Genomic DNA, 26,566 nt, shown 5'->3' on the forward strand with positions numbered 1-26,566 from the left:
GATAAGATCATGATCTGAGCCGAAGTCAGACGCTTAACTGACTGAGCCACCCAGGTGCCCCTAGCTTTTCATATTATCAATAAAATCCCTTCCTCCTTAGAACAAACCATGCTTACTATTGTTGTATTTATTTTATATTTTGAGAAGATATTTTTCATTATTTTAAGGATTTTAGCTCTTGAGTGACCTCATTAAGATGTGGACTATCTGAAGATAAGAGTGTTAAAAGGATTTCAGTCTCTCCACATTTGGTATAATTATTCTATCATTACACTGGGAAAAAAACCAACCATGCTTCTCAGAGCTCTCTAGATTTATCCCTTAGCTAATATTATTTCCATATAAAATATTGTTCTTAGATTTCGGTTAGAATAAGTTTATTTGCTTCAGATTTAGAAAGATGCCTTATCGGTTGCTCAGCAACCCAAACACGTAACTATGTTTTGCCTTCGTTAGAATCTTATTTAAGGTTGAGATCTTGCTGTTCAAAGTAGTATGTTTCTAGTGAGGAAATGAAGTTTTACAGCTTTAATCTGTTGGAATGGTTCTAAGGCTCCAGAAGCTAATATTTGCAAATGATTTTTCCAAATGAAAGTTGTTAATGTGGTAGAAAAAGCTATCATTTTCTTTCACTTCAGTTGTTTACAAAAAAAAAGAAAGAAAAGAAAACAAGTAGTAATTTCTAGAATAAGCAAAGGGAAACAATTAGCACCATATAATGAACATGCTGCACTGGCTGTGAAGGCAGCATATGGAAAGCGGGCGATAGGTGTCAGAAGAGGGCTTTAGCTCGTTGGTGTTTAGAATGCCATCCGTGGGCATGTGTAAGCCAATGAATATAAATGATAACATTATTGTGCATTAGCAGGGCTGTCTAGAGTGGCCTCACTATAATTTGGAGAATTTGAACAGATGCTAAAAAACAGGTCCAAAACAAAGGAGGAGCAATTCTATTTCATTTTTTCATTAGTTCGTTTAACTGGCCACTTTCTCTTTACACAGATAAGTCAGTGTCTTCAGTCCCGTGTCCAAGGACTTTGGCAAGGCTGTCTCCAAGCCAGAAGCGAAAATGCCCTTAATTCACTGTTCAGCAACCTGTGACTACCTGGGTCTTTCTAGACCCAGGCTAACCATTAGCATTAACGTATAATTTGCTCCAAGTACTTTCCAAAGCCAGGTGGTAAATAACGAATATGTTCTCAAGATTTGTGTTTCATGGGATTAAAGGAAAGAGAAAAGAAAAGAAAAACAATGTAGAAATATTGTGATTTGGTGCTTCTTAGTTATTACAGGATAAATGTACAGGTGCTTCTTAGTATTACAGGATAAATGCCCGAGTTGGAGTTATCAATATAAATATTTAAATGAGTTTGCTTCTTCCAGGAAGTGTAACTTGTGCAAAACAACAGCATCCACCTGTAAGACCATAATTCACCTGTTAGCAACCAGTTACTTTTATCTTTCTAAATGTTTTTAGAGGCCAACTTACAAGCTTCTACCGGCGCCTTTTTTGTCTTGGGTAAACCTCTAAGCCTGTTTTCTCTTCTGCAAACTGTGGAGTTTAGACTTGACAGATGGTCTCTAGGTAGCTCGCAGAAGTAGAACTCTGTGTTTCTGCAAGAACTTGACATGGCTCTCTCCGTATTTGGAAGCTTGTCAGCGGTCAGCTTAACACTGGTGCTTTCTTTCGATGAACAGATCAGATCAGTGGGAACCAGGATGCCCTCATCACCACCACCATAGAAATGAAACCCTGGCCTTACATTCCAAATGGGACCACATTTCCTTGACATTAAAAAAAAAAAAGCCACTCGATTCTCTTTTCCAACGGTGATGAGCTAAGTATTGAGGAGTTCAACCAAAAGTAACCTTGGAGATAATGCTGACTGACATCAGCCAACCACGGACTCCAGGTCTGGGTAGCAATGGGGCTCAGCACCCTGCGGCTTTTGATAGCGTTTGCCGGAGGGGCAACCAAGATGCTTCAGATCAGTGTGTTTTAAACGTGCAGAGCGTTTGTGGTGTTGGTGGTAGTGTTTTGCTGTTGTGTAAAGTATATGGGTAAATATAAATAAAAGATAGTTTTTAAGCTGACTTGGGAAGGAAACTTTTCAAATCACTGGATTGCCTTGTAAGACGAGCCCCGAGCTGACAACTGTGTATCACACTTCTAGGCAACCAGTCATGGTGGGGCCAGAGAACAGTGGGTTCCAGGAGAGAAGTGTCCCAGGTGAAAAGACGAGCAGAACTAGTATATTACAAGAATACGGAAAATGTTACTGTAAGCATATGCAGAGAGAGTAGCATCTGGGGAAAAAATAACAATGGGAATGTGGAAACCCAGGCAAATGAGAGAATGCTGTAAATGACACACTTTTGGAAAAATGAAGAAAAGGCGCTTAATTGTCGGTACAACCTGGCTGTAAATGAGCAGTGTTACATTGGTTATTACTGATTTGTCCAGTGAGAGATTAGATGGGGATGTAGGTAGAATGCCATCTACATGGCAAGATGTCAGCAGAAAACACCCAAAATTGATAATCCAAGAAATACTAGTATACACATACTATTTAGACGTATGGAAGGAAATGTGAGGCCAAGTATCAAGAAGAGTTGGTACATCTGAGAACCACTTGTTTTTAACATAGGAGCTTTGCAATGATAGAAAATTTTTCACTAATAGGAACATAAATTATATTTGAGAATTAATGGCGGTTTTTTTCTTTGAGTAGGAACAAAATCGTTTCTGACCTGAAACAAGTCGCCTAAGCTGGCTAGACGGCATTTCCCCATATCTGTAAAATGAGATAGGTGATATCAGAGTAGATGATGAGACCCCTTCGAAGATCTAATTGCCCGATTCTGTTACCCCATTCACATCTAGAAGGCTGACATTGGCAGAGCATTTGCTCCATTGTTCAGGCAGAGCAAGCTTTATAGGCTCTTCAAGAGGAGAACATTGTTTCTTAACTCCCTTTCTGTAATTTAATATGAGTAATCTATTCCTATAACAGAACAGCTACTTTCCATGAGAAAGTTTTATATGCCTTTACTTTTTATTTTGCTTTTAAGTTTGGTTTCAATATTATAACCAAGCCTATGACATTTCTTTTAAAATGTCAACTCCTTAAGAACAGGGAGGAGTGTTTTCTTGTCTTAATCTTTTTATACAGCAATGATTTTACCACAAGGCTAGCAAGTAAAAGTTGTCCGTAAGGTGACTGAACAGTGCTGTCCAATAGAAATATAATGTGACCTGCATTTGTAATTCAGTTTTCTAGTCCTATTTTTTTTAAAAAGGAAACAAGTTAAATTTAGTATATTTTATGCAACCCAATATATCCAAGATGTTATCATTCAACATTTAATCAATATAAAAATCTCCTTATTAATATCAAATATTAATTACAAATGACATTTTTCATGCTATTTCTTTAAATTCCAATGTGTACTTTACACTTCAGAATATTCCAATGCAGGTACTACATTTTTATCAGACATACTTGATCTACATTTAAATTTTTATAAAATTTACATTGTAGAAAAGTAGATTCTCATACCCAAGTTGTTTCAAAAATGTTTAAAAGTTTTCCAACAAATAAACTGAGTAGTTGTTTTAAATTAACATTTAAATTAACTAAAATTGAAAATTCAGTCCCTCAGTCACACTAGCTACATTTCAAATACTCAGTAGCACCATGCGTCTGGTGGCTACCATGTCAGGGAGCCTTCCAGAATGTTCGATAATTTCAGTGAATGTTTAGAGAATGACTGATATATTCAGTAATTTCAGAGACTTCTCAATGTCCAAAGCATATCCTTCTCTCCTAAGGCCAGAGATGGAGAGAAGGATACTGGACTCTCCCTTCAGATAGGTGGTTGGAACAAGTAGTTTTCAGATGTGACGATAACTATCTTTAGGGCAAGTGGACATGAGAAGGTATGAAAACTACTTCTGCTGAATGAGTCTTTAGCTTAAAAATTAGTGGAGAGGAGTTTATGTTTTTGTTTTTGATGTTTTCTTTCCATATGTAAACCTTTTAAAGAGTAATAGTTATGAAGCAGTGTGTGACAAGCCAAGATAGCTAGCATTTAGGGCATCAGGGATCTATTAAAAAAAAAAGAAAGAAGAGAAACAAATTTTGGCACAGTCTTAGTTTGGGTTTTCCCAGAAGGAGACCTAAAATAAGAATTCAAGTGTAAGCCATTTGAGAGGTAATTCCAGGAAATACCTGTTTGGAAATGGGGAAATGTGACAGGGAAGGAAAGGAGCCAGTAAGAGATGTGTTATTCAGCAGTTTACCACTGTGAGACACTGAAGCTTAATTCTACTAGAGAGCTCTGGCAAATGTGTGGAAATGTGCCACAGAGTTCTACCAGCACGGGGAGGAGGGAGCCAATGTACTTATGCACTATTTCCTCAGTCTTAGTTCAAGACTGCTCTGTGGTTGTGGCAATTCCTCCTTTCTCTGCCCTACGCACAGAGTGATATCTAGTAAGCAAGGGAAGCCATTCAGGCAAAGAAATGCAAGTGCTGGCAGTTGAAAGTCAGGACAACGTGCACTAAAATGGTATGGGCCACGGGATATGGATGGGTAATGGACGGCATCTGTGATAGAGGCTGTTTGACTCACAGTGTAGAAGGTATTGAACAAAGGACAGGGAGGTGTATTTCAGATCTGTGGAGCTCTTTCCAAATACATATTCAACTGCCCCACTCTTCTCCCCTTCCTAGACCTGAGATCCGGATAAAATGTGCCCCATTCCCCTTGCCGTGAGATCTATTGATGGAGGCATAAAGACCAGGGAGGCTTATAGATGTTATTTATTTACATTAGTCTGAAAGCATTTCATACAAATGTTTATCACAACTGGTCTGGCCAAGGGATGCTCAGTGTTCTCCACTTCACTGGAGTTTGAGCGCTGAGCCTTGAGATGTCCTTTTGCTATCCGCCAAGCTATATCCTCAAGTTCTGTCCCACTTTTGCTATGTTCTCTCCATATATTTATTAACAGTTGGTCTTTCAACTGACATTAGTATTATTTGTTGAATTTATAGTCCCTGTCATCTTACTATAGAAAAAACTGTGGGGATTCCCGGCTTCCTCTTAGAAACGAAAATAATAAACTTTAATTGCTCTTAAGAAAGGGGTTTTCCAATCTGGACTTTTAATAAAGGGAGTTCTTACTTTTAGTTTTCAAAGACTACTGAAGACAACTTTGGGGATTACTAAAAAGAAACCTAGAGACAAATCAAGTAATGAGGCATTTAATAATTATGCAGTGAATTGGGAATTCCGGGTCACTTCTGTCAATTAATCAAAAAATGTGAGAAGAAATGCTTCATGTATATTTCCCTATTCTATGCAATGGCACATAATAGTATACCATAAATATGTAGACGTTCCTTAGTTCCATGACATTGTGATTTTTTTTTAAATTGTGTAACTCTAAGTTCTTGGCCATGCGTTGTTAAAAATAGTCTACTGTCACATAGTAGTTGATGTGATTTTTCCCAGTGTTTCAAAGCAAAACAAAACATAAATCCATGTTTTTTTTGATTATATGACTGTTTTAAAACTAAAAATCACATAATTTTTTATTTTTCACTAACTTTAACAACAATATGATTTAGGCCATTAATTGCTCATTCAGTTATGTTCACTTTTTCCTTTGAAGATTAATTTTCTAATTATGTTCCTCAAAGAGTTTCCTTCTATTGACCATTGTAAGGTGGAAAGGCAACCCTTTCATGTTGCAGAAATGACAACTTGCTCAGCATGGGCCTCGTGGCCCCCAGCTATTTGGGGGGGTCCCTGTGACACTTAGGGGGTAGAAGTTGTTCAGAAGCTCATCCTTTGGGGAAACCAGTTTGGAAGCCAAGTTTGATGTGCTCCTTCCCACCCCTACCCTACCTCCTGTGGCCGAAATGCAAGTTTTATACTGTTTGGAATGTTTTAAATGATTATTTGATAAATGAGGTTGATGATAATAAGAACTTCTATTTATTAAACACCCACTAATTCTGGGTTCTTTATATGCATTATTTCATTTAATCCTCACTCATCCCTTTGGACTATGAGAGTTTTGGAGATCATGAACCTACAGCTTAAAGATTTTCTAAACCTTCGAAGGTCACCCATCTAGAAATTATAGTGAATGATTCTGCTATTTAATTTCATTTGTTAGATTATTAGGGAGGGAGAAATGCTACAGAATTTTGGTCTCTCTTAGGCTCCTATCCTGGGATTCCATCAGTTTGCTCTTTAATGAGACTTGTATGTATATTGATTTTTATCCAAGCTAAAATTAGAATTTGAAGCATTTTATACGTAAGCAGAAGGTTCTTTAAGCAAGATTATTTGCTGTAATACGGCTAAAATTAACAACTCAGGCAGCAACAGATGTTGGCAAAGATGTGGAGAAAGAGGAACCCTTTTGCACTGCGGGTGGGAATGCAAACTGGTGCAGCCACTCTGCAGGTTCCTCAAAAAATTAAAAATAGAACTATCCTACGACCCAGAAATTGCACTGCTACATATTTATTCAAAGGATACAGGAATGCTCTTTCAAAGGGCACTTGTACCCCAATGTTTATAGCAGCACTGTCGACAATAGCTAAAGGATGGAAAGAGCCCAAATGTCCATCGATTGATGAATGGACCAAGAAGATGTGGTGTGTGTGTGTGTGTGTGTGTGTGTACAATGGAGTATTACTTGGCAATCAAAAAGAATGAAATCTTGCCATTTGCAACAATGTGGATGGAACTAGAAGATATTATGCTAAGCAAAATAAGTCAGAGAAAGACAAATACCATATGATTTCACTCATATGTGTAATTTAAGATACAAAACAGATGAACATAAAGGAAGGGAAGCAAAAATAATGTAAAAACAAAGAGAGAAACAAACCATAAGAGACTCTAAAATACAGAGAACAAACTGAGGGTTGCTGGAGGGGTGTTGGTTGGGGGGATGAACTAAATGGGTGATGGGCATTAAGGAGGGCACTCGTTGGAATGAGAACTGGGTGTTATATGTAAATGATGAATCACTAAATTCTATTCCTGAAATCAGTATTACACTATATGTTAATTAATTTGGATGTAAATTCAAAAATAATAATAATTGGGGCGCTTGTATAGCTCAGTTGGTCGGGTGCACGACTTTGGCTCAGGTCATGATCTCATGGCTCGTGAGTTTGAGCCCCACATTGGGCTCTGTTCTGACAGCACAGAGCCTGGAGACTGCTTCACATTCTGTGTCTCCTTTTTCTCTCTCTACCCTACCCCCACTCATGCTCTGCCCCTCTCAAAAATAAACAAACATTTAAAAAATAAATAAATAGATAAATAAATAAATAAAAGTTGAAAAAGATTATTTGCTGTAATAAAAACTGAATTATTGTACAGATCAATTTAGTATTCTATTATTTGTTTTATTGCAAGCCTGGACTCTATATCATTTTTAACCATTTAAAATTCTCACAAAAACTAGGAATCAATTATTTTTGAGTCTGATTGACTTAATATGTTCTAAGAAAATGCCATAGGTGGGGCTATAAATAAAATAGAATATATTCATTACTCCCCCTACAATTATCATAATTGATAGAGAATTCTGTACACTTGCAAATCAGGAAAACATGAATTTTTTTAAAAGTGTGAGTCATCGAAAAACTTAACAGAAGACCATGGGGAAAGGGAAGGGAAAAAAATAGTTACAAAAAGGAAGGGAGGCAAACCATAAGAGACTTTTAAATACAGAGAACAAACTGAGGGTTGATGGAGGACGGGCAGGGGAGAGGAGAAAATGGGTGATGGGCATTGAGGAGGGCACTTGTTGGGATGAGCACTGGGTGTTGTATGTAAGCAATGAATCACCGGAATCTACCCCAAAGACCAAGAGCACACTGTATACACTGTATGTTAGCCAACTTGACAATAAATTATATTAACAAATTAATTAAAAAGTGTGAGTCATTTATCATCTCAAGTATAGCTGAGGAACTGACATCAGTGAGTTAAGTTACTAGAGCCATTCCCAAGAAAATAAAATTGGCCATTGTTAGCATCTCCTTTAAACATTTTTGACCCGATAAAAGTTGTTATTGAGTGTCTGCCTGACTGTAATGATAAATCTCCACTTAAAGGATCTGGTGCATAATGAAAATATACTTCGGAAGCATCCAGCATTTGACATATTTCAGGTTTTAAGCAAAGCGTTGGCAGAGTGCACATCAACCAGTTTTTACCCAGCAACTCGATGAACCTTTAATATTTTGAACCTGAAGCTGTTCTGGAGGAATCAATCATGTCTGTTGATTTGTACTACAGATTTTCTGTCTGGTTCCTGAATGATAAATTTTACAGTCCTTAATTAGTCCTGTGAATTTGTTCTTATCCCATGAAAACTATTTTCATAGTCCAGACTAAGACTGTATCCCAGAAAACATCCTTCCTTCCCATCCCCAGCAAGAGTGGTCACGCATGGGTTTCAGGAAAGGTACATGCTGAGGATAACACTAACCTCTCCCTGGGTAGAAGAGCTAATAGGACACACTCTGGCGCCATTTGAAATGACCACTCAGGGGCGCCTGGGTGGCGCAGTCGGTTAAGCGTCCGACTTCAGCCAGGTCACGATCTCGCGGTCCGTGAGTTCGAGCCCCGCGTCGGGCTCTGGGCTGATGGCGCAGAGCCTGGAGCCTGTTTCCGATTCTGTGTCTCCCTCTCTCTCTGCCTCTCCCCCGTTCATGCTCTGTCTCTCTCTGTCCCAAAAATAAATAAATGTTGAAAAAAAAAATTTTAAATAAATAAATAAATAAATGACCACTCATTCATGGCCCAGCATGGGCTTGGAATCACATATGCAGGCAGACAATAATAATTTTGCTGATGTGGACATCCTTTCTGAAATGTACACAGATGAAAACACTAAGGGTGAATGTTAATGTGAATTCAGGTAAATAAAGTAAAATTATAGACCATCTAAGAACTTACATGGAAATATAATGAGGTTTAGTGATAGTGGGTTTGGGATTCAGAAGACCTGGATTCTTTTACACACACACACACACACACACACACACACATTTTGGGGGGTAACTACCTGGTTATGTCTTATGGAAGCAAACGGCAGAAAACTCTACCCAAACTGTCTTTAGCAAGTTAGCTGAAAAGTCCAAAGGCATTCTGACTTCAGGTATGGCTTGATCAATTCTCAAATCATGTCATCACATTATTTCTGCCCTGATTTTGCTCTCTCCCTAGTCTTTTCCCCTTGTGGTGCTAAGATGATTACCACAGCTTAGCTCCCAGATGTTCCTGTTTAAGATCAGCAGGAAAAGAGAGGGCATTTGCTTTTCTCTCAAATGTCCTATGTGCCTCGCCCACACCTGACTAGTAATGTGCCTGGTGGGGCACAGTTGCACTTATGGGATTTAAGCCTTTGTAGCAGAGAGGATATCTCTTGCATAGTGATAAGAAAAGGATGGGGCCAGGGCAGTCCCATTTGTGTGTTTGGCAGTGGTAAAACAGTAATGATCCTAATAAAACTTGACATCTATATCGTGGTTTTTATATGGCAGGCCCTGTGCTTAAGTGCTTCATTATGAATTACCTCATTTAGTAACGGGACAGGATATTTCCCTCTGGTGGGTATTTTTTCTCAGTGACTCCTGCAGTAAGATCACTAGCTATAAGTGGTGGGTGGGAAGAAGGCACAGGAGGTTTGAGGAGAGATGTAAAGATCCTAGGTCATCATTTGGACAGAGGGAGAGCGGGTCCAGAATGGAGTAGAATGGGGAGTGTTAGGTGTTCATTTGTGGAAAGGGATCATAAATTCAAAGTGAATACATATGATTTGTGAGATTTTCTCTTAGCAGTGTTCACACAATCACAGGGAGGCATAGAAAAAGCAAATCTTGCAGGGCATGTTCCGGGGAGAAATAGAAGACCAAGGTAATGATCAATGCTGAGGGTAGGATAGAAAAGCAAGGACAGACGTGAAGCCAGGAGAGGGCTGGTGGGTAGGGGTAGTAAGACTGTCAGGGGCGGGGAGATCATGGGTAGGGGGCTACCTGCACAAGAGAGCTAGACGAAGACGAGGTGGCATTGGGAAAGTGACATCTTTGAATCGGGATTTCAGAGGTGATGCAGTTTCTTAGTAGTGACAAGGTCCAGGGTGAGTAAGAAGGACTAGGGGAAAAGGAAGATCAGTGGGGAAGAGTGTATTGGGCGGCTCATCCTTGTGAATACTAAAATGCTAACCCAAGGAGGATGAATGTTATGAGCCAGGAGCTAAAGGGGGTGATAAAAGAGATGATCAGAAGGTTGGTAGACAAGACAAGGAGACGAGAGACAGGGCTGTAAATGCAGGTGGAGAGAATCTCAAAGGCCAGTGTCTTTCAAAGGAGGATGGGAAGGGGCTGGGAGTAACAGTCTGGACGTAGCGAAGTAGAGCATGGACATCAGACCGCCTTCTGGCCCTGAGGTATGTAGAGTGGGGTTTAATAAAAATAAATAAAAATTTTAAAAACCAAACCTTTCCTCTTAATCACGGTGCAGAGAAACTAGTGTCCTTGTCAGGCAGCCAGATCAATCCAAGCCAAGAGGTAAAGGAATCATTCTAAGAGATGGGAGTTACTAGGGGATTTGTCAGCCAGAGATTCAGGTTTGCAAGAGTCACACAGGGAGGTTTGAGAAGCAGGGCACGAGTAGGAGATGGGGCTGGATCGGATGATGTGCAGAGCTATGGACCTGGGAGATAATTCCTGGCTTGGGAGGCCTGAACTTCAGCAGTGGCTCAGGCAAAGGCACTGGGGCCACCTAAGAGGACGGTAAGCTGCCTGTGGTGTTGCAGAGGGACTGCCTGATGGGAGGAGGCACAACCAGGAGGTTGTCCTGGGAGCCATCTGAGCAATTTGTACCTCTCCTTAATCTCTCCTGGAGGAACAAAACTAGAGCCCCTGCCTTGGTCTTTCCACCGAAATATGACTGGGCAGCGTAGCTGATTCCACCAGGGAAATAGGAACGCACAGGCAGATGTAATGAGACATCTGAAGAGTACGACCATTATTTTTATATATTTATTTATTTAAACATTTATTTATTATTAAGAGACAGATAGAGAGAGAGAGAGCATGAGCATGGGAGGGGCAGAGAGAGGAGGAGACACAGAATCCGAAGCAGGCTCCAGGCTCTGAGCTGTCAGCACACAGCCCGACTCAGGGCTTGAACTCACAAACCGTGAGATCATGACCTGAGTCGAAGTCAGATGCTTAACCGACTGAGCCACCCAGGCGCCCCAACTTTTTTTTTAATGTTTTACTATTTTTTTTTTTCGAGAAAGAGGGAGAGAGACAGAGCATGCAAGAGGGGGAGGGGCAGAGAGAGAGGGAGACAGAATCTGAAGCAGGCTCCAGGCTCTGAGCTGTCAGCACAGAACCCAATGCGGGGCTCAAACTCCCCAACTGTGAGATCATGATCTAAGCCAAAGTTGGATGCTTAGCCCACTGACCCACCCAGGCGCCCCAAGAATACCACCATTAAAGAAAGTACAAAGTGAGCAGATACCAGCTGAGAAAGAATGATTGAAAACATGGAGGACAAATATTAAAAGAACATCCTAGGCAGCACAAGTTTTTAGTTTTTGTTTTCGTTTTTTTAAAAGGAGCCAGAGGGGTGCCTGGGTGGCTTAGTCGGTTAAGTGACCCACTCTTGGTTTTGGCTCAGGTCATGATCTCATGGTGTGTGGGTTTGAGCCCCATATCGGGCTCCATGCTGACAGTGTGGAGCCTAGTTAGGATTCTCTTTCTCTCTGCCCCTCCCCTGCTCATGCTCTCTGTCTCTCAAAATAAATAAAGTAGCTTAAATTAAAAAAAGGAACCAAAGTTGTTTTTTTTTAAAAGAAAAAAAAGATTTAGTATGAAAAATGCAATAATTTAAATAAAGAACACAAATAAGTGAGATAAAAATACAGAATGGATACAACTAAAAACAAATTCATGAGCTGGAAGATCAGCTTGAGAAACTTCCACAAGTCAGCCAGAAGAGATGAAGAGAAATTATAAAAGACACAATGAAATACGCTATATACCTATCAAAAGGGCTAAAATATAGTGGTAATTCCACATGCTGGCAAGCATGCTGAGAAACTGGATCACTCACACATTTGCCAGTGAGAATGGTAAAATGATACAGCCCCTCTGGAAAACAATTTGGCAGTTTCTTTTAAAAACCAAACGTAGCTACCATACGGCCTAACAATGCAGTCCTTGGCGTTCGTCCCAGAGAAATGAAAAGTTACGTTTGCACAAACACTCGTACGCTAATGGTTATAGTAGCTTTATCCTTAATAGCCAAAAACTGGAAGTAACGCATATATTCAACAATGGGTGAATAGTTCAACTCTGGTTAAATGTTCCATACCATAGAATACCATTCATTAGGTTAAAAAAAAATGAATTACTGATATATGCAACAGTCTGGGCATTATGCTGATTTTTTTAAAAAAGCCAATATCAAAGTGTTATATACTGTAAGATTCCACTTACAAGGTTTTGTTTTGTTTTGTTTTGTTTATTTATTAGAGAGTGCGAGCAGGGGAGGGGCAGAGAGAGAGGGAGAGAGGGAGAATCCCAAGCAGGTTCCACACTGTCAGTGCAGAGCCTGACGTGGGGCTCAGTCCCACAAACTGAGAGATCATGACCTGAGCTGAAATCAAGAATCAGTCACTTAACCGACTGAGCCACCCAGGCTCCCCTGTAAGATTCCATTTATACAACATTCAAGAGATGATAAAATTCTAGAGATGGAGAATAGGTAAGTGGACATCAGAGACAAGGGTAGGGAAAAAGGGCAAGGGATTCCTTTTTGGTGTTGGAGTATTTCAGTATTTTAATTGTGGTAGTGATAAAATGACTCCACGTGTATGATGAAAATTTTACACAAAGACATTTTAAAAATGTGCACATGCCAAAACTGGTGAAGCCTAAATCCTGTAATCTGGTTAATTACAGTGTGCTGGTCAATTTCATGTTTTGATAATGCACTGTAATATGCCAGAGACCACCTTTGGGGGAAGTTGGGAGATGTGTGCATGGGACCTCTGTGTACTACTTTTGCCACTAGTAGTCTATAATTATTTCAGAATAAAGTTTTTTTAACGAGAGGAAGAAAGTATAAAAATAGAGTGAATAGAATAAATACCACCAACAGGATAATAGGAATCACAGGAGAGAAAACAATATAGGAGGAAATATTTGAATAAACTATGAAGATACATGTTTTAGAAATAAAAAAAGTAATGAAATAACCCAGATTGAAAGTGTTCATGGACAGTAGTTCTCCCTTATCTGAAGGGGAATGTTCCAGGACCCCCAGGGGATACCATAGATAGTACCAAACCCTGTATATGCTGTTTTTTCCTATACATACCTATAGAAAGCTTAATTTATAAGTCGGGGAGAATAAGAGAGTAACAATAGTAACTAATAAAAATAGAAGAATTATAACAATATGCTGTAATAAAAGTTATGTGAATGTGGTCTTTCTCTCTCAAAATACCTTATCGTACTGCACTCACCCTTCCTCTTGTGATCCTGTGAGATGGTAAAATGCCTACACAGTGAGACAGAATGAAGTGAATGACGTGGGCACTGTGACATAGTGTTGGGCTACTATGGACCTTCTGATGATAAGTCAGGAGGATGATCACGTGCTTCTGGACTGCAGTTAACTGCCCGTAACCGAAACCATGGATAAAGGGGCACTAGTGTGCTACCAAAATACCTGATGAATACTCAGAGATGTAGTATTTAAAAACATCAAAGTCTCTTCTCACGTGTAACTTCAAAAGGTTATTGGGGCCCCTGGGTGGCTCAGTCAGTTAAGTGTCCAACTTCAGCTCAGGTCATGATCTCGCTTTCTGCTGACAGCCTGGAGCCCGGAGCCCGCTTGGGACTCTGTGTCTCCCTGTCTGTCTGCCCTTCCCCAGCTCACACTCTGTCTCTGTCTCTCTCTCTCCAAAATAAATAAACATAAAAAAAAAAAAGGTTAACTTCAAAAAGGTTACAAAAAGGAAGAACAGATCACTGACAAAGACCAAGAATCTTGATGCCCTCAGACCTGTCCCCAGCAAACAATATATATCATGATATAACCATCATGAATGCATATGCAGTTCACCATAGAAACTCAAAATAATGAGCAGCAACTAACAAGACTTCAGAGAGAAAACAGAGCAACAGTTGTATAAGACATTTTAACACGTACCTTTCAAGCAACTGTGTAGACAAAACTAAGAGATATGGAAAATCTGAATGTAATTAATAAGCTTAATCAATGAGATATGTATACCAAACAAAGAATGGTTTTGAATACAGTGTTTCTGAACACAAATGGAACATTTATCCCATTAAAATGTATTAGATGATTAAGGAATAATATCAAGAACCTGTGTTCCTTGACCATAATGAAACAATAAAATAGTAATAATTACAAATGGATAATTTTTTAAATTTTTTTTAATGTTTATTTATTTTTGAGACAGAGAGAGACAGAACATGAATGGGGGAGGGTCAGAGAGAGAGAGGGAGACACAGAATCTGAAACAGGCTCCAGGCTCTAAGCTGTCAGCACAGAGCCCGACGCGGGGCTTGAATTCATGAACCACAAGATCATGACCTGAACCCAAGTCAGACGCTTTAACCGACTGAGCCACCCAGGCGCCCCACAAATGATAACTTTAAAAATCACATGTGTTCGGAAACTATATAATACTAAATAACTCTTGGGTTAAGTTGAAATCTACTTCAGAAATTTTTCTGTCTCTCAGAGAAACTTTATTGTACAGTTTTCTTTTAATGTTTATTTTTGAGAGAGAACTGACACACACATGAGAGCACGAGTGGGGTGGCAGCTGGGGTGGGGGGTGGCAAAGAGGGAGAAAGAGAGAATCCCAAGGGGCTCAATTTCACAAACTGTGCGATCATGAGCTGACCCGAAATCAAGATTCAGACACTTAACCGACTGAGCCACCCTGGTGTGCCTATGCAGTTTTCCTCATATGGGGCTAGTGTTTATTAGTTGTATGCTTAGGTATTTTATGACATCTGTTGCTGTTATGTATAGATCATTTTTTCCATTACATTTTCTGGTTAGATATTACTGGTGTACAGAAAGTTCTTCATTTTCAATGTGAATCTTGAATCTTGTATTTACTGAATGTTCTTTTAATTAAAAAAAATTATGTTTTTATTTATTTTTGAGAGAGAAGGATACAGAGTGTGAGCAGGGGAGGGGCAGAGAGAGAGGGAGACACAGAATCCCAGGTGGGCTCCAGGCTCCAAGCTGTCAGCACAGAGAATGGTGTGGGGCTCAACCTCGTGAACCGCAAGATCATGACCTGAGCCGAAGTCGGACGCTTACCCGACTGAGCCACCCAGGCACCTCACTTGAATGTTCTTCTAATTTTAAAAGCTAAGTTATCTTGGCTTTTCTAGGTGGTCATGTGATTTTCTCAAATAATGACAGCTTGCACTCTTCCTTTCCAAGATTTACACTCTAGTTTCTGTCTCTTTGTGCCAGATATCACTCCTACTTTAAATGTTGGCTCCTCCTGGTCTTACTCATGATTTGAGTCGGAGAACTTCTAGTGTTGTTTCCTCCATTCAGTGTGCTACTTCTGGAAGAGCTTTATCACGTTAAGGAGATTCCCTTATACTGTTCTTAATAAGAATCAGGAATGGGTGCCATCCTCAACATGGGCTTCCTTCTCTAAGAAGCTGGCTGCTCCACATGTCTCTAACTGAAGTCAGGGAAAAGGGCAGGCAGTCTGGGGAGCACATACTCCATCCTTTGTGGATAAGACCCTAGAGTGGCAAACATCATCTTCATTCATATCTCAGTGGCCAAATACTAATCGCATAGCCACATTTAGCTGCAAGGGAGGCTAGGAATTAACATTTTCCACTGGTCAGCTTGTGCCTACCTAAAGCACTAATATTGTGGGCAAGAAAGAGACCAGATACTGAAGGACAGCTAGCTGCACAAGATGGTCATATGCTTTGTTAATTTGTTAATGTATTAAAAAGCATAAATATATTTTCTAATGTTAAATCACCCTCATATTCCTTAAATAAATCCCACTTGATCATGCAGATTCTTTTACTGTATTGTTGAGTTCTATTTGTGAGTGCTTTATTTAGGACTTTTACATCTGTGTTTATTACATTTTTTTTAATTTTATTAAAAATTTTTTAATGTTTTATTTATTTTTGAGAGAGAGAGCGTGATTTGGGTAGGGGTAGAGAGAGAGGGAGACACAGAATCTGAAGCAGGCTTCAGGCTCTGAGCTGTCAGCACGGACCCCGACACAGGGCTTGAACTCATGAACCCGTGATATCATGACCTGAGCCGAAGTCAGACACCCAACAGACTGAGCCACCCACGCGCCCCAAAAATATTTTTAATTAAGTGGTAATACTTTAAATTTATGTAAATACTTTGCAGTTTTTAAGATCAGTTTATATACATTATGTCACAAGAATAAATGATCATCAGGAGCTGATTGTAAAAAAAAAAAGTAAATATTAAGTATATAAATAGAAATTCTCACAAATGGAGCACTGTAGCCTTTTCTTATTATTGCCTAAATTCCAAAAGGCCCTCCATAGAGGGCACAGAGAATTGAAAAAGGATTTTTGATCACAGGAACCTAGGAGGGATGTTATCTCTCTCCAAGATGCACAGGGAGGAACAGGTCGACCAGCCCTATAAAATACCTAGCACTCTGCTGGTGTTCTAGACATTCTCTTAATGCAGTGTTTTAATAACCTGATTTTGAATTTACAAGTAACGGACTTTCTGGTTATTAAATATCTTTTAGCTTTCTGAACTTTTGCTCTGATCCTTTACTATCTGCATATACCAAATGAGATAATGGCAATTGAGCACTCCCCTGGGAAGGGAAGCACTAAAAATACAGAGTGCTCTTGCTGTTTGTCTGGCCGCCAGGTCATATGTGTGCCTCTCACACATTGTCTCACAGGGCTGAAGAGCCTTTCCAGAATACACAATAATTATATAACAGCGGTCACTAAGTAGTGTACAGTGCCTTTGGGAGGGAAATAAATGGTCCGCTGACATAATTTCACAAAAAGCCGCACTCAGAATGATTAGGTGTTACAGTAAACACAGAAGCACCCAAATAGCAGGGTCTCTTTGTAGATTTTACCCCCATGAAATATGCTACTTGTTAATTTCTCTTCCCTGAGTCACTGAGTCTCCCATGTGTCCTAGATTAGATACTTAGGGCTACATGTAACTGCGAGATCACTTGGCTTTCAGCATGTTCTCACCTCTTCTTCTCTCCCTCCCTCACACACACCTTGGAAACAATTACATTGCCGTATACCTGGGGAGAGTCTGCTGGCTCCTCCCTGACAGTGAAGCTGCACATTTCACAATGAAGCAAAGATCAGGGAGTTATCTGATTACTCACATTGGTACATATGTCTCATTTGAACGTATGAGACCCTGTAGTAGTTTTTGCCCTCGATTTTGTGCATTGATAAGACTGATGAGATAATTCATCCGGATCCACTTTATTGTACTGTTTTTGGATACCCTAAGTACCTAAATTCTTTTTTTTTTAATTTTTTAATGTTTTTTATTATTTATTTTTGAGACAGAGAGAGACAGAGCATGAACAGGGGAGGGGCAGAGAGAGAGGGAGACACAGAATCTGAAACAGGCTCCAGGATCTGAGTGGTCAGCACAGAGCCCGACGCGGGGCTTGAACTCACGGACCGTGAGATCATGACCTGAGCCGAAGTCGGACGCTTAACTGACTGAGCCACCCAGGCGCCCCGTACCTAAATTCTTAATGACTGTTTCTATTGGGATAAATGCATACCCTTTTTACCATGCACAATAACCCATAGCCTAAAGCACATAGAGAAACATCCAAGAATCCCTTTTTTTTTTTTTTTACCATCATTAGCCCTAGAAAGATGAATAAAGTTGAGGCTAAATAAATAGAACTGCCTCACTGCCCTTTTCACTGTTTCTCTTTCCAAGTGGTTATCCTCTGTCGTGAAGGTACACCAGTGATACAAATAACACAGGCAGTGTTAACTAAGCACTTATGTTTAAAATAAATGCTTTAAAATGGTTAATTATACTTTGCCCTACAGGAAGAGAAAATTTTCTCTTAGGTCCTTAAAAATGGATGAAGATGTAATTTAAAACTCTGTGGATATCTAAAATTTGGTTTCCTGTTTTTAAAATGCTTAGCTGGGGTTTGACTCTTCATTCTTAGGCTCTATGGTCTTTTAAGTATAAGTATATAATAGGAACGTTGTATGGAGGAGAATTAGCGAAGACAGAGTTAGGCCACCAGACAATAAATATGTTAAAAACTACACAACTAAAGCAGCCTGCTGCAGGTTCAGCAAAGGATAGGTCAGCCTTACTAAAAAGTCCAAAAGTAGATCCGAACAGATCTGAGAATTTAAGGGAAAAATAAACTGCATCCTGTCTCTTCTCTGCCTTGTCACATTATAAGAGCTGAGTAAATATTGTTACTAAATCACATTCAGGTTAAGATTTGAATGCAAAAAAAATCATGTTTTGAGAAGCCATTTTCAATGAGTATTTCTTTCATCTTGAGTGAGGAAGCACTTTCCAAGCAGAGAATTAAAAGTGAAGGCCATAAAGGAATATATTAATAAAATTTGACTGCTAAAAAATGTAAAACCTATCATGCTGGGCATAGCATAATTGAATTGTTGGATCACTATGTTGTACGTCTGAAACTAATACAGTATTAGATATTAACTATACTTCAATAAAAATAGATAATTAAAAAGACTGAAATAGGAATAAAAATGTAGAGTTTGTGCAAGTCTGAGCATACAAAGTCCCATAAATAACCCCAAGATCCCATCCTCAAAAATAGAATCCTAGAGTCCTGAATAGACGTGCTTTAAAGATGGAAGTATGGAAGTGAATTAGGTGAAAAAATTATAATTCTACCACTACTTAAATACCTGTAAAATAGCTACAGCACTGGAATGAGCCTCACCAGGTCAGATTAGTCCAGTATATGCAGAAGATCATATTTCTGTAGAGACAAAACCCATCAGCAGCCTTAATCCCTCCCAAAACCTCAGACCACAGGCAGCCATTAGCCAAAGTAAACATGAAAAGAGGAGCATCAGAATTGTCAGTAATACTCTGCAAAGCTGAAATTCAAGCCACTGGCTTCAGTAATTCTCAGAAATAACAACCAAATCTAAACATTGGGGCTTTATGATTTGTACCATTGGGCCAATACAAAGGTTTTAGGGATTTTTAAAAATATATAATTGATGTAGCACATACAAATACCTTTGTATATAGGTAGCTTTTAAAGTATTTATTCAGTGAAATGCCATCAAGGAATTTAGGATTGAAAACTTGCATAGAGATCAAGGTCAAGTGAAAGCCCTAAGTAGCCTCTAAGAGCTTGTAACACTCTGAGCAAATGTAATCTGGTAGTTCCGGTAGCTGACTGACCTCTGCACGTGAACAAGGTCAGCTTTAAGCAGCTATAGCAGTGCGGCTATTTTGTCCCGGATCTACAACATCCTAATTGCAAATTTGCACCTTTTAATTTGTAGTGACCCCAGGAATGGGCTCTGTCCATATAGAAGTGGGGCTCTTGAAGAACTTTATGAGCATGAATTGGGGTGATACCTGAGAACCTATCCTTGTGAAATTGAAATTAATAGTCTAGTTCAAGTATCAGCCACAGTGACATGTTGAGCTGGTCATTTTGGAGCTGAAATCATATCCGTACTAGAGACTCCCTGTAGAGTCCCCAGAACTTCTCACCAAGAGGCTGTGCCTCTCATAGTATCATAAAGAATAGGGACAGTGACCCAGGTAACTCAGCCCCCCAAAATTGCCACTTTTGCTTCAAACTGTCCAATAATGGATATTGTGGTAGAGGAGTATTTGACAGTTGAGGTAAAACAATTTTGAAATTATCTGTACAGCCTCCATCATCCCTTTGCTTGGTATGAGAAAATGCAAGCTGTTTACATTGAATTAGATAAAATAAGCAGAAAATGGTTCTGAGACCATGATTTTGTGTTTACAAATCATTAGAACTTGAAAGAGACCCATTTGGAGTTACTTTGGGTACTCAGCATAGGAGAAAATTGCCTTAGAAATGATAGAGAATTGAGTATTCCTGGTGCCATGAGGGGGAAAGAGAATGTGCAGACAGGTAGCATAGAACTGGGCATTTTACCCCTTTGCTATGGAGTAGTAGGTCCTCTTCCCCTCCTCAGTGTCTGTGAGATACAACAGAGAACCATAAACTGGGCTAGGTAGGAAGGGGTCCACTTTTATCAGACCAGGGTCAGAACCTTAGAGAGCTAGAGAGTAGCATGATCATGAGTTCAATTTAGGTTCTTTTCTCCTATATAAGACAGCAGCATCCCAAGGTAACTGAAGGAGGTTGAGAATTTGACTCTGTTTCCAGCTATTAGATCTGACATAGAATTATCAAAAGTAGGGTCATTATTTGGCTACGTGTTACTTTGACTAGACATTTCACTATGATTTCCCCCCTCTCTCTTATCCCCTTATCCTTATTGTCCCTCTCTTGCCTCCGTCACAACAGGTGTTGAAGACATCGTGGCAATAATGATTCCTGAACCAAAAGGGAAGGAGATAGTAAGCCTTCTGGAAAGGAACATCACCGTGACAATGTACATCACCATTGGAACCCGGAACTTGCAGAAATACGTGAGCCGCACTTCGGTTGTGTTTGTCTCCATCTCCTTCATTGTCCTGATGATCATATCCCTCGCGTGGCTGGTCTTTTATTATATCCAGAGGTTTCGATATGCAAATGCCAGGGACAGGAATCAGGTGAGTAGCAAAAAATTATTTAATTAAAAATTACTATAAAAGTAATACATATTATTATATAAACTTTGAAAATCACAGAAAATACCAAGACAAAAACAAAATCACCTATTATCCCCACCCTCAACATAAACACTGTTACCATTTGCCATATAGTTTTCCAGATCGTTCCCAAATACACATGTTTTGATATTTACTAGTGTTGTTCTGTAATGTTGACGTATTTTGTCCCACATTCCTATTGCTCATTTTTCTGATGATTATTTACTTAGGCACATAATAAAGGGAGAAGGGAATGAGCTGAGATTGTGCTAACAGTGGCAACATTGTGTGAGAAAAGCCAGGATTTCCTACTGGTGAATGGAAGAAAAAAAAAGAAGATAAAAAATAAAAGCTATTTTAAAAAGCAATTAGGGGCGCCTGGGTGGCTCAGTAGGTTAGGTGGCCGACTTCGGCTCAGGTCGTGATCTTGTAGTCCGTGAGTTCGAGCCCTGCGTCAGGCTCTGTGCTGACAGCTCAGAGCCTGGAGCCTGTTTCAGATTCTGTGTCTCCCTCTCTCTGACCCTCCCCTGTTCATGCTTTGTCTCTCCCAGTCTCAAAAATAAATAAATGTTAAAAAAATTTTTTTTAAAGCAATTAATTTTGGATCAGATAAGATATATATATTGTAAATGCAAAAGGTATAAAACAGTATGAAGTTAAAAGTGTTTGCCTTCCCATATCTGTCCCTCAGTTATCCAGCCATCTTCCTGGAATATCTTCTCTTCCAGGGACATTTCATGTGCTTACAAACACACACACATTTTTAAACAAATGATAGCACACTTAACTCTAGATCCTTATTTCTTACTTCTTGGAAATTATTCATCTACACACTCGCTTCAAGCTGCCTTCTCATTTTTAATGACTGTATAACATTTCATTTTCTGCATATTTCACATCTATTAAACCAGCTCTGTTAAAAAAAATGTCTGTGTGACATTAAGCACATTTGTGAGTATACCTCTAAGGTAAATTTTGGAAATGTAACAGCTAGGACAATGGTATATGTATATTAAACTATGATAGATACTGCCCAAAGTCTGCCAAAAAGGTTTAATGAATTTTTATATTAACCAATGATAAACTAATACTGTTTATACTAATACAAACATTAGTATAGTACTCTTTATACTAACGTATACAATAATGCACTAATAATACTGTTTTCCCATATCCTTGGCAAAAGAATGTTAGGCCTTTTTGTTGTATGCAATTCAATTAGTTAAAAATGGTATCACATTTCTTATCACAAATAATGTTGGACATCTTTTCAAGCAACATAGAAAAAAGTGAAATTTTTTTCTCTGGAGTACCTGCTTATGTTATCTGACCACTTTTCAGTGAAGTTGTCAGTCATTTTCTTACTGATCTGTGTAAGTCAAAGGAATTGATGAGAAGACTGTTAGTCATAAGACTTAACCAACATAAAACTGACAGTTTTATCCTCCCAATTTGTCATTGCCTTTGATTTATCTGTGGCGCTCTTTGCCATGAAGGAATTTGTGGGTTTTACATAACTGCACTTACCTTTTTATGTAACTCCTGAGTTTTGTGTAATGGATCTTCTGCAGCCCAAGACTGTAGAAAAACATTCTCTCATTTCCATCCACTACTTTTTATTTCACTTTTATGATTAAGTCTTTAATCTACAGAGAACTTATCTCAGCATAAAGAAGTAGAGAGCCAACATTGTTTCATTCCAGATGGCCTACCTCATAGATTTTATGACTGGTATTTATTCAATAATTAATCTTCCTCCCCCTCACATTCAGTATCCCCATTCAGCATATATTAAATACTCCTATGTATTTGGTTCTATTTCTGTGCCCTCTAAACTGTACCATAATCTATCTATTCATACTCCATTACCGTACTATTTTGAGTACTTTAGCACTATAATATTGTCTCACAATCTTCCTTTATTTCTCTACCTTCACTTTTTATGTCTATAAATTTAAATTCCCTTTTATCTTTTTTAAATTTACAGAATAATTTCTAACCTTATGTGTTGAATCTTCCTAAGTATTGTATATGTTTGCCCTTTATTCAGTGATTCTTTTTTGTCTCCTACTAGCATTTTTAAATATTATTATCTAATCTTGCACATTTTTCTTATGATTATTCCTAAGTATTTAATAATTGTGTTGCTGTTATAAATGAAATATCATTTTTCATACACAAATCATTTTTAATGACTATAACATGCCTTATTATTACCTTAATAATAATGGTAATATTATATAGTATTATCTGCAGCATGTTCTAAGAGTTCTCTATATATTTTCACACATAATAGTCTTAATGACCCTTAGTGAGGATTTTATCATTTTAATCAAGATGTTTAATTTTGACAAATGCCTTTTCAACAGCTATGGTCTGAGTTTTCTCTCTTGATGTGTTAGTAGGATTGTATTACATTAATGGCTTTCTCAATAGCAAACCATCCTGAATCTTCAATATATACTATTGGAACATATGCTAGATTGTATTTGTATTTTATTTGTTTTTACCCTAATATTCATATGTGAAATTCATCCATAGTTTACATTTATATCATTTTCAGGTAATAGTTATATGGCCTTTTTTGAGAAATTTGCAAATTCTTCTCCCTTTTTGGTAGTCTAGAGCTGCAATATACAACACAGTAACCCACTAACCATGTGTGACCATTTAAATTTAAATTAATTGTAATACAATGAAATTTAAAATTATATTTCTCAGTTACACTAGCTACATTTCGAATGTCCTATATGTGCACTGCCATTTGGTAGACATTCCCATCATCATGGAAAGTACCATGGGACAGCCCGACTCATGAGCCTTTTAAATAGCACTGGAATTAGCTGATTCTTTTTTTTATATATTTTTAATGTTTATTTATTTATTTTGAGAGGGAGAGAGTGAGCATGAGCAGGGGAGGGACAGAGAAAGAGGGAGAGAGAATCCCAAGCAGCCTCCGTGCTGGCAGTGCAGAGCCTCATGTGAATCATGAGATCGTGACCTGAGCAGAAATCAAGAGTCTGACACTTAACCGACTGAGTCACCTAGGTGCCCCTGCAATTAGCTGATTCTTCAAGTTACAGTAGAAAATTTCTGCATGCCAGTAAGGTCTGGGTTATTGTTTAAAAGGACAACTCTTTGACTTCTTCTATTTTATGGCAATTGGTTTGTTTAAATTTTTGACAGCCTCTGGAACAATTTCTAAAAACATTATTACTGCATGTTTTCTACTTCTCAATTTGATACATGTTCAATCTAATAAATTTTGGCATTCAAAAAAATTACTAAAAGGGAAGACAAATCACCCATTACCCCGTGGAATTGTTAACAGTTGATGACATTACCTTTCAGGTTTTGTAACCACCTAAATATATATTTGGTAAATTGTGATTATATATGTGTCTATGCATGACACACAAATATACATGTAAGCTTTGTATTCTATTTTTTAATTAACTGGTGAGCATTTCCCCTGTCATGAAATAATCTTTAAAACATGATTTTTAGTGGTTATATAGTAGTCCACTTCCACCACTTACCAAACATGGGCAAGTTACTTAATCTTTTCATGCTTTGGTTTTCTAAACTAAATGGGAATATATCCTCCTCTTATGGTTATGGGCTAATGTATATTTTTTAAAGCCTCTGAACATGAGACTAATGACTTTTTAAGCTCTCAATAAATGGTATCCATTATTACTATCATATAGATTTCTTGATGACTACTTATAAATCCAACTCTACCACTTTTATTGAATATTCTGGAATTTAAGTGGACATGTGCTACCAGTCAGACACAGGCAATGAAAATAGACATAGAACTAATATATTCAGTTTCACTGGTTACTAAAGTTCACATATTAAGAAACTACACATATATAAATCAGTTAATGCTAAGATATCTAGCTAATTTGATAATGATGAATGAAAATGGTAACCCTATATTTTTGAGTCTATGGATAGTCCAAGCCATCATTAGGCAATTCAGTCAACCATGAAATTTTAAGCTTGAATCTATTAGTTGATCAATTATTTCAATCACTGGGGCGCCTGGGTGGCTCAGTCGGTTAAGCGTCCGACTTCAGCTCAGGTCACGATCTCGCGGTCCGTGAGTTCGAGCCCCGCATCGGGCTCTGGGCTGATGGCTCGGAGCCTGGAGCCTGCTTCCTATTCTGTGTCTCCCTCTCTCTCTGCCCCTCCCCCGTTCATGCTCTGTCTCTCTCTGTCTCAAAAATAAATTAAAAAATAAATGAAAAAAAATGAAAAAAAAATTATTTCAATCACTGATCCACTTTGTGCAGGTAAATGTAGTTTGCATGTCTCCAGGCATATGCATACTCTGTGATTTAGGTGAGAAGCTAATTGGAATTGGATGGTGTGTTAAGTGCTTCATAGGGTTTAAGCTTCTACTCTGCTCCAATTTGATTAACTTTCCTTAAATTGTAAACTATTCCCCTCAGGGTCACTCCATGAATTGGGATCATGTTAAAAGTTAGCACTGTTTCCTGATCAAAATAGGCACTATACTTTGGTCCTTTGATGGATGGAATAAGAACATATAATTTCCTTTAGAAAAAGATTTCTCCTTTGATGAACAGTGCCCCATTCCACTCAATAGAAAGCTTCAGCTATGCAAGCTATAGCTATAATAAGCCTCAGGTTAACTTAAGTCATTTATTTTTATTAAAGCAGTACTGGCCCTTCAGAAAGATTGACTCTCAGGTTAGTTGTAGGCTCACAGATGAAAATGGAATATCAAAGGTCTTAATGTTGCATTGGTGAAGTATTCAACCGTTCAGGCAAGAGAGACCGAACTTGAATTAGGCAGATGAGCACATCAGGTTGCGCTTGGCTTTGTGCAGATCACAACTGAAGAGCAGTCTCCATCATCTTACATGATCACTGGCCGGCGTGTCTTACTGTACCTGGAGAAGATCACTTCAGTGCCATTTCCCATGGAATAAGATTTGCTAGATATTCTCCAGATTAGTAGCCTCACACCAGGGTGTTTTAGATGGTGACATGGAGAATAAAGGTATAACTGAAAGTGAAGGGAGAGATTTGGCTGGTGTGCTGCATCTCCTAAAGCAATTACACCAAGATAAATCTAGTGCCATGTAATCGTTACAGACACCAGATTTGGAGTTAGATCTGGATTCAAATCTATACCCTGGTGGGTGATTCTTAGTTGTGTGACTTTACACAGGTTAGGTACTTTGCCTTTCTATGCCTATACTTCCTCATGTGTAAAGTGAGACTGATCTCCTGTTCAGCTGCATCCAAGGGCTATTGAGTGAGAAAATACGTGTGACACATTAGACAGTTGTTAACTAGATCACCTTTAATAGATAAGGTAGTTCTTAGAAAATAGTAATCCCCCCCCCCCATGTAAATAGCTCAATTCTTTTTTTGTTTTTTTTTAGAGAGACAGCACATGCATAGGAGTAGGGGGGAGGGGCAAAGGAAAAGACGGGGTGGGGGGAGAATCTCAAGGAGGATCCATGCGCAATGCAGAACCCAATGTGGGGCTCAATCCCATGCCCCTGGGATCATAACTTGAGCCGAAATCAAGAATTGGACACTCAACCAACTAAGCCACGCAA

At 38.7% G+C, this 26,566-nt stretch overlaps 1 protein-coding gene across 1 annotated transcript in view; it reads left to right on the top strand.

Annotated features, from left to right (window-relative positions):
• Positions 1 to 26,566, top strand: part of RNF150 (ring finger protein 150) — a 259,684-nt gene that overhangs the window by 135,752 nt on the left and 97,366 nt on the right. Inside the window, exon 2 of the mRNA XM_047857015.1 lies at positions 20,674 to 20,924. Within this exon, the coding sequence (XP_047712971.1) occupies positions 20,674 to 20,924 (251 nt within the window). The remainder of the gene's footprint in view (positions 1 to 20,673; positions 20,925 to 26,566) is intronic.

The sequence above is a fragment of the Prionailurus viverrinus genome, chromosome B1 (assembly GCF_022837055.1).
Source record: "Prionailurus viverrinus isolate Anna chromosome B1, UM_Priviv_1.0, whole genome shotgun sequence".
Taxonomy (NCBI): domain Eukaryota; kingdom Metazoa; phylum Chordata; class Mammalia; order Carnivora; family Felidae; genus Prionailurus; species Prionailurus viverrinus.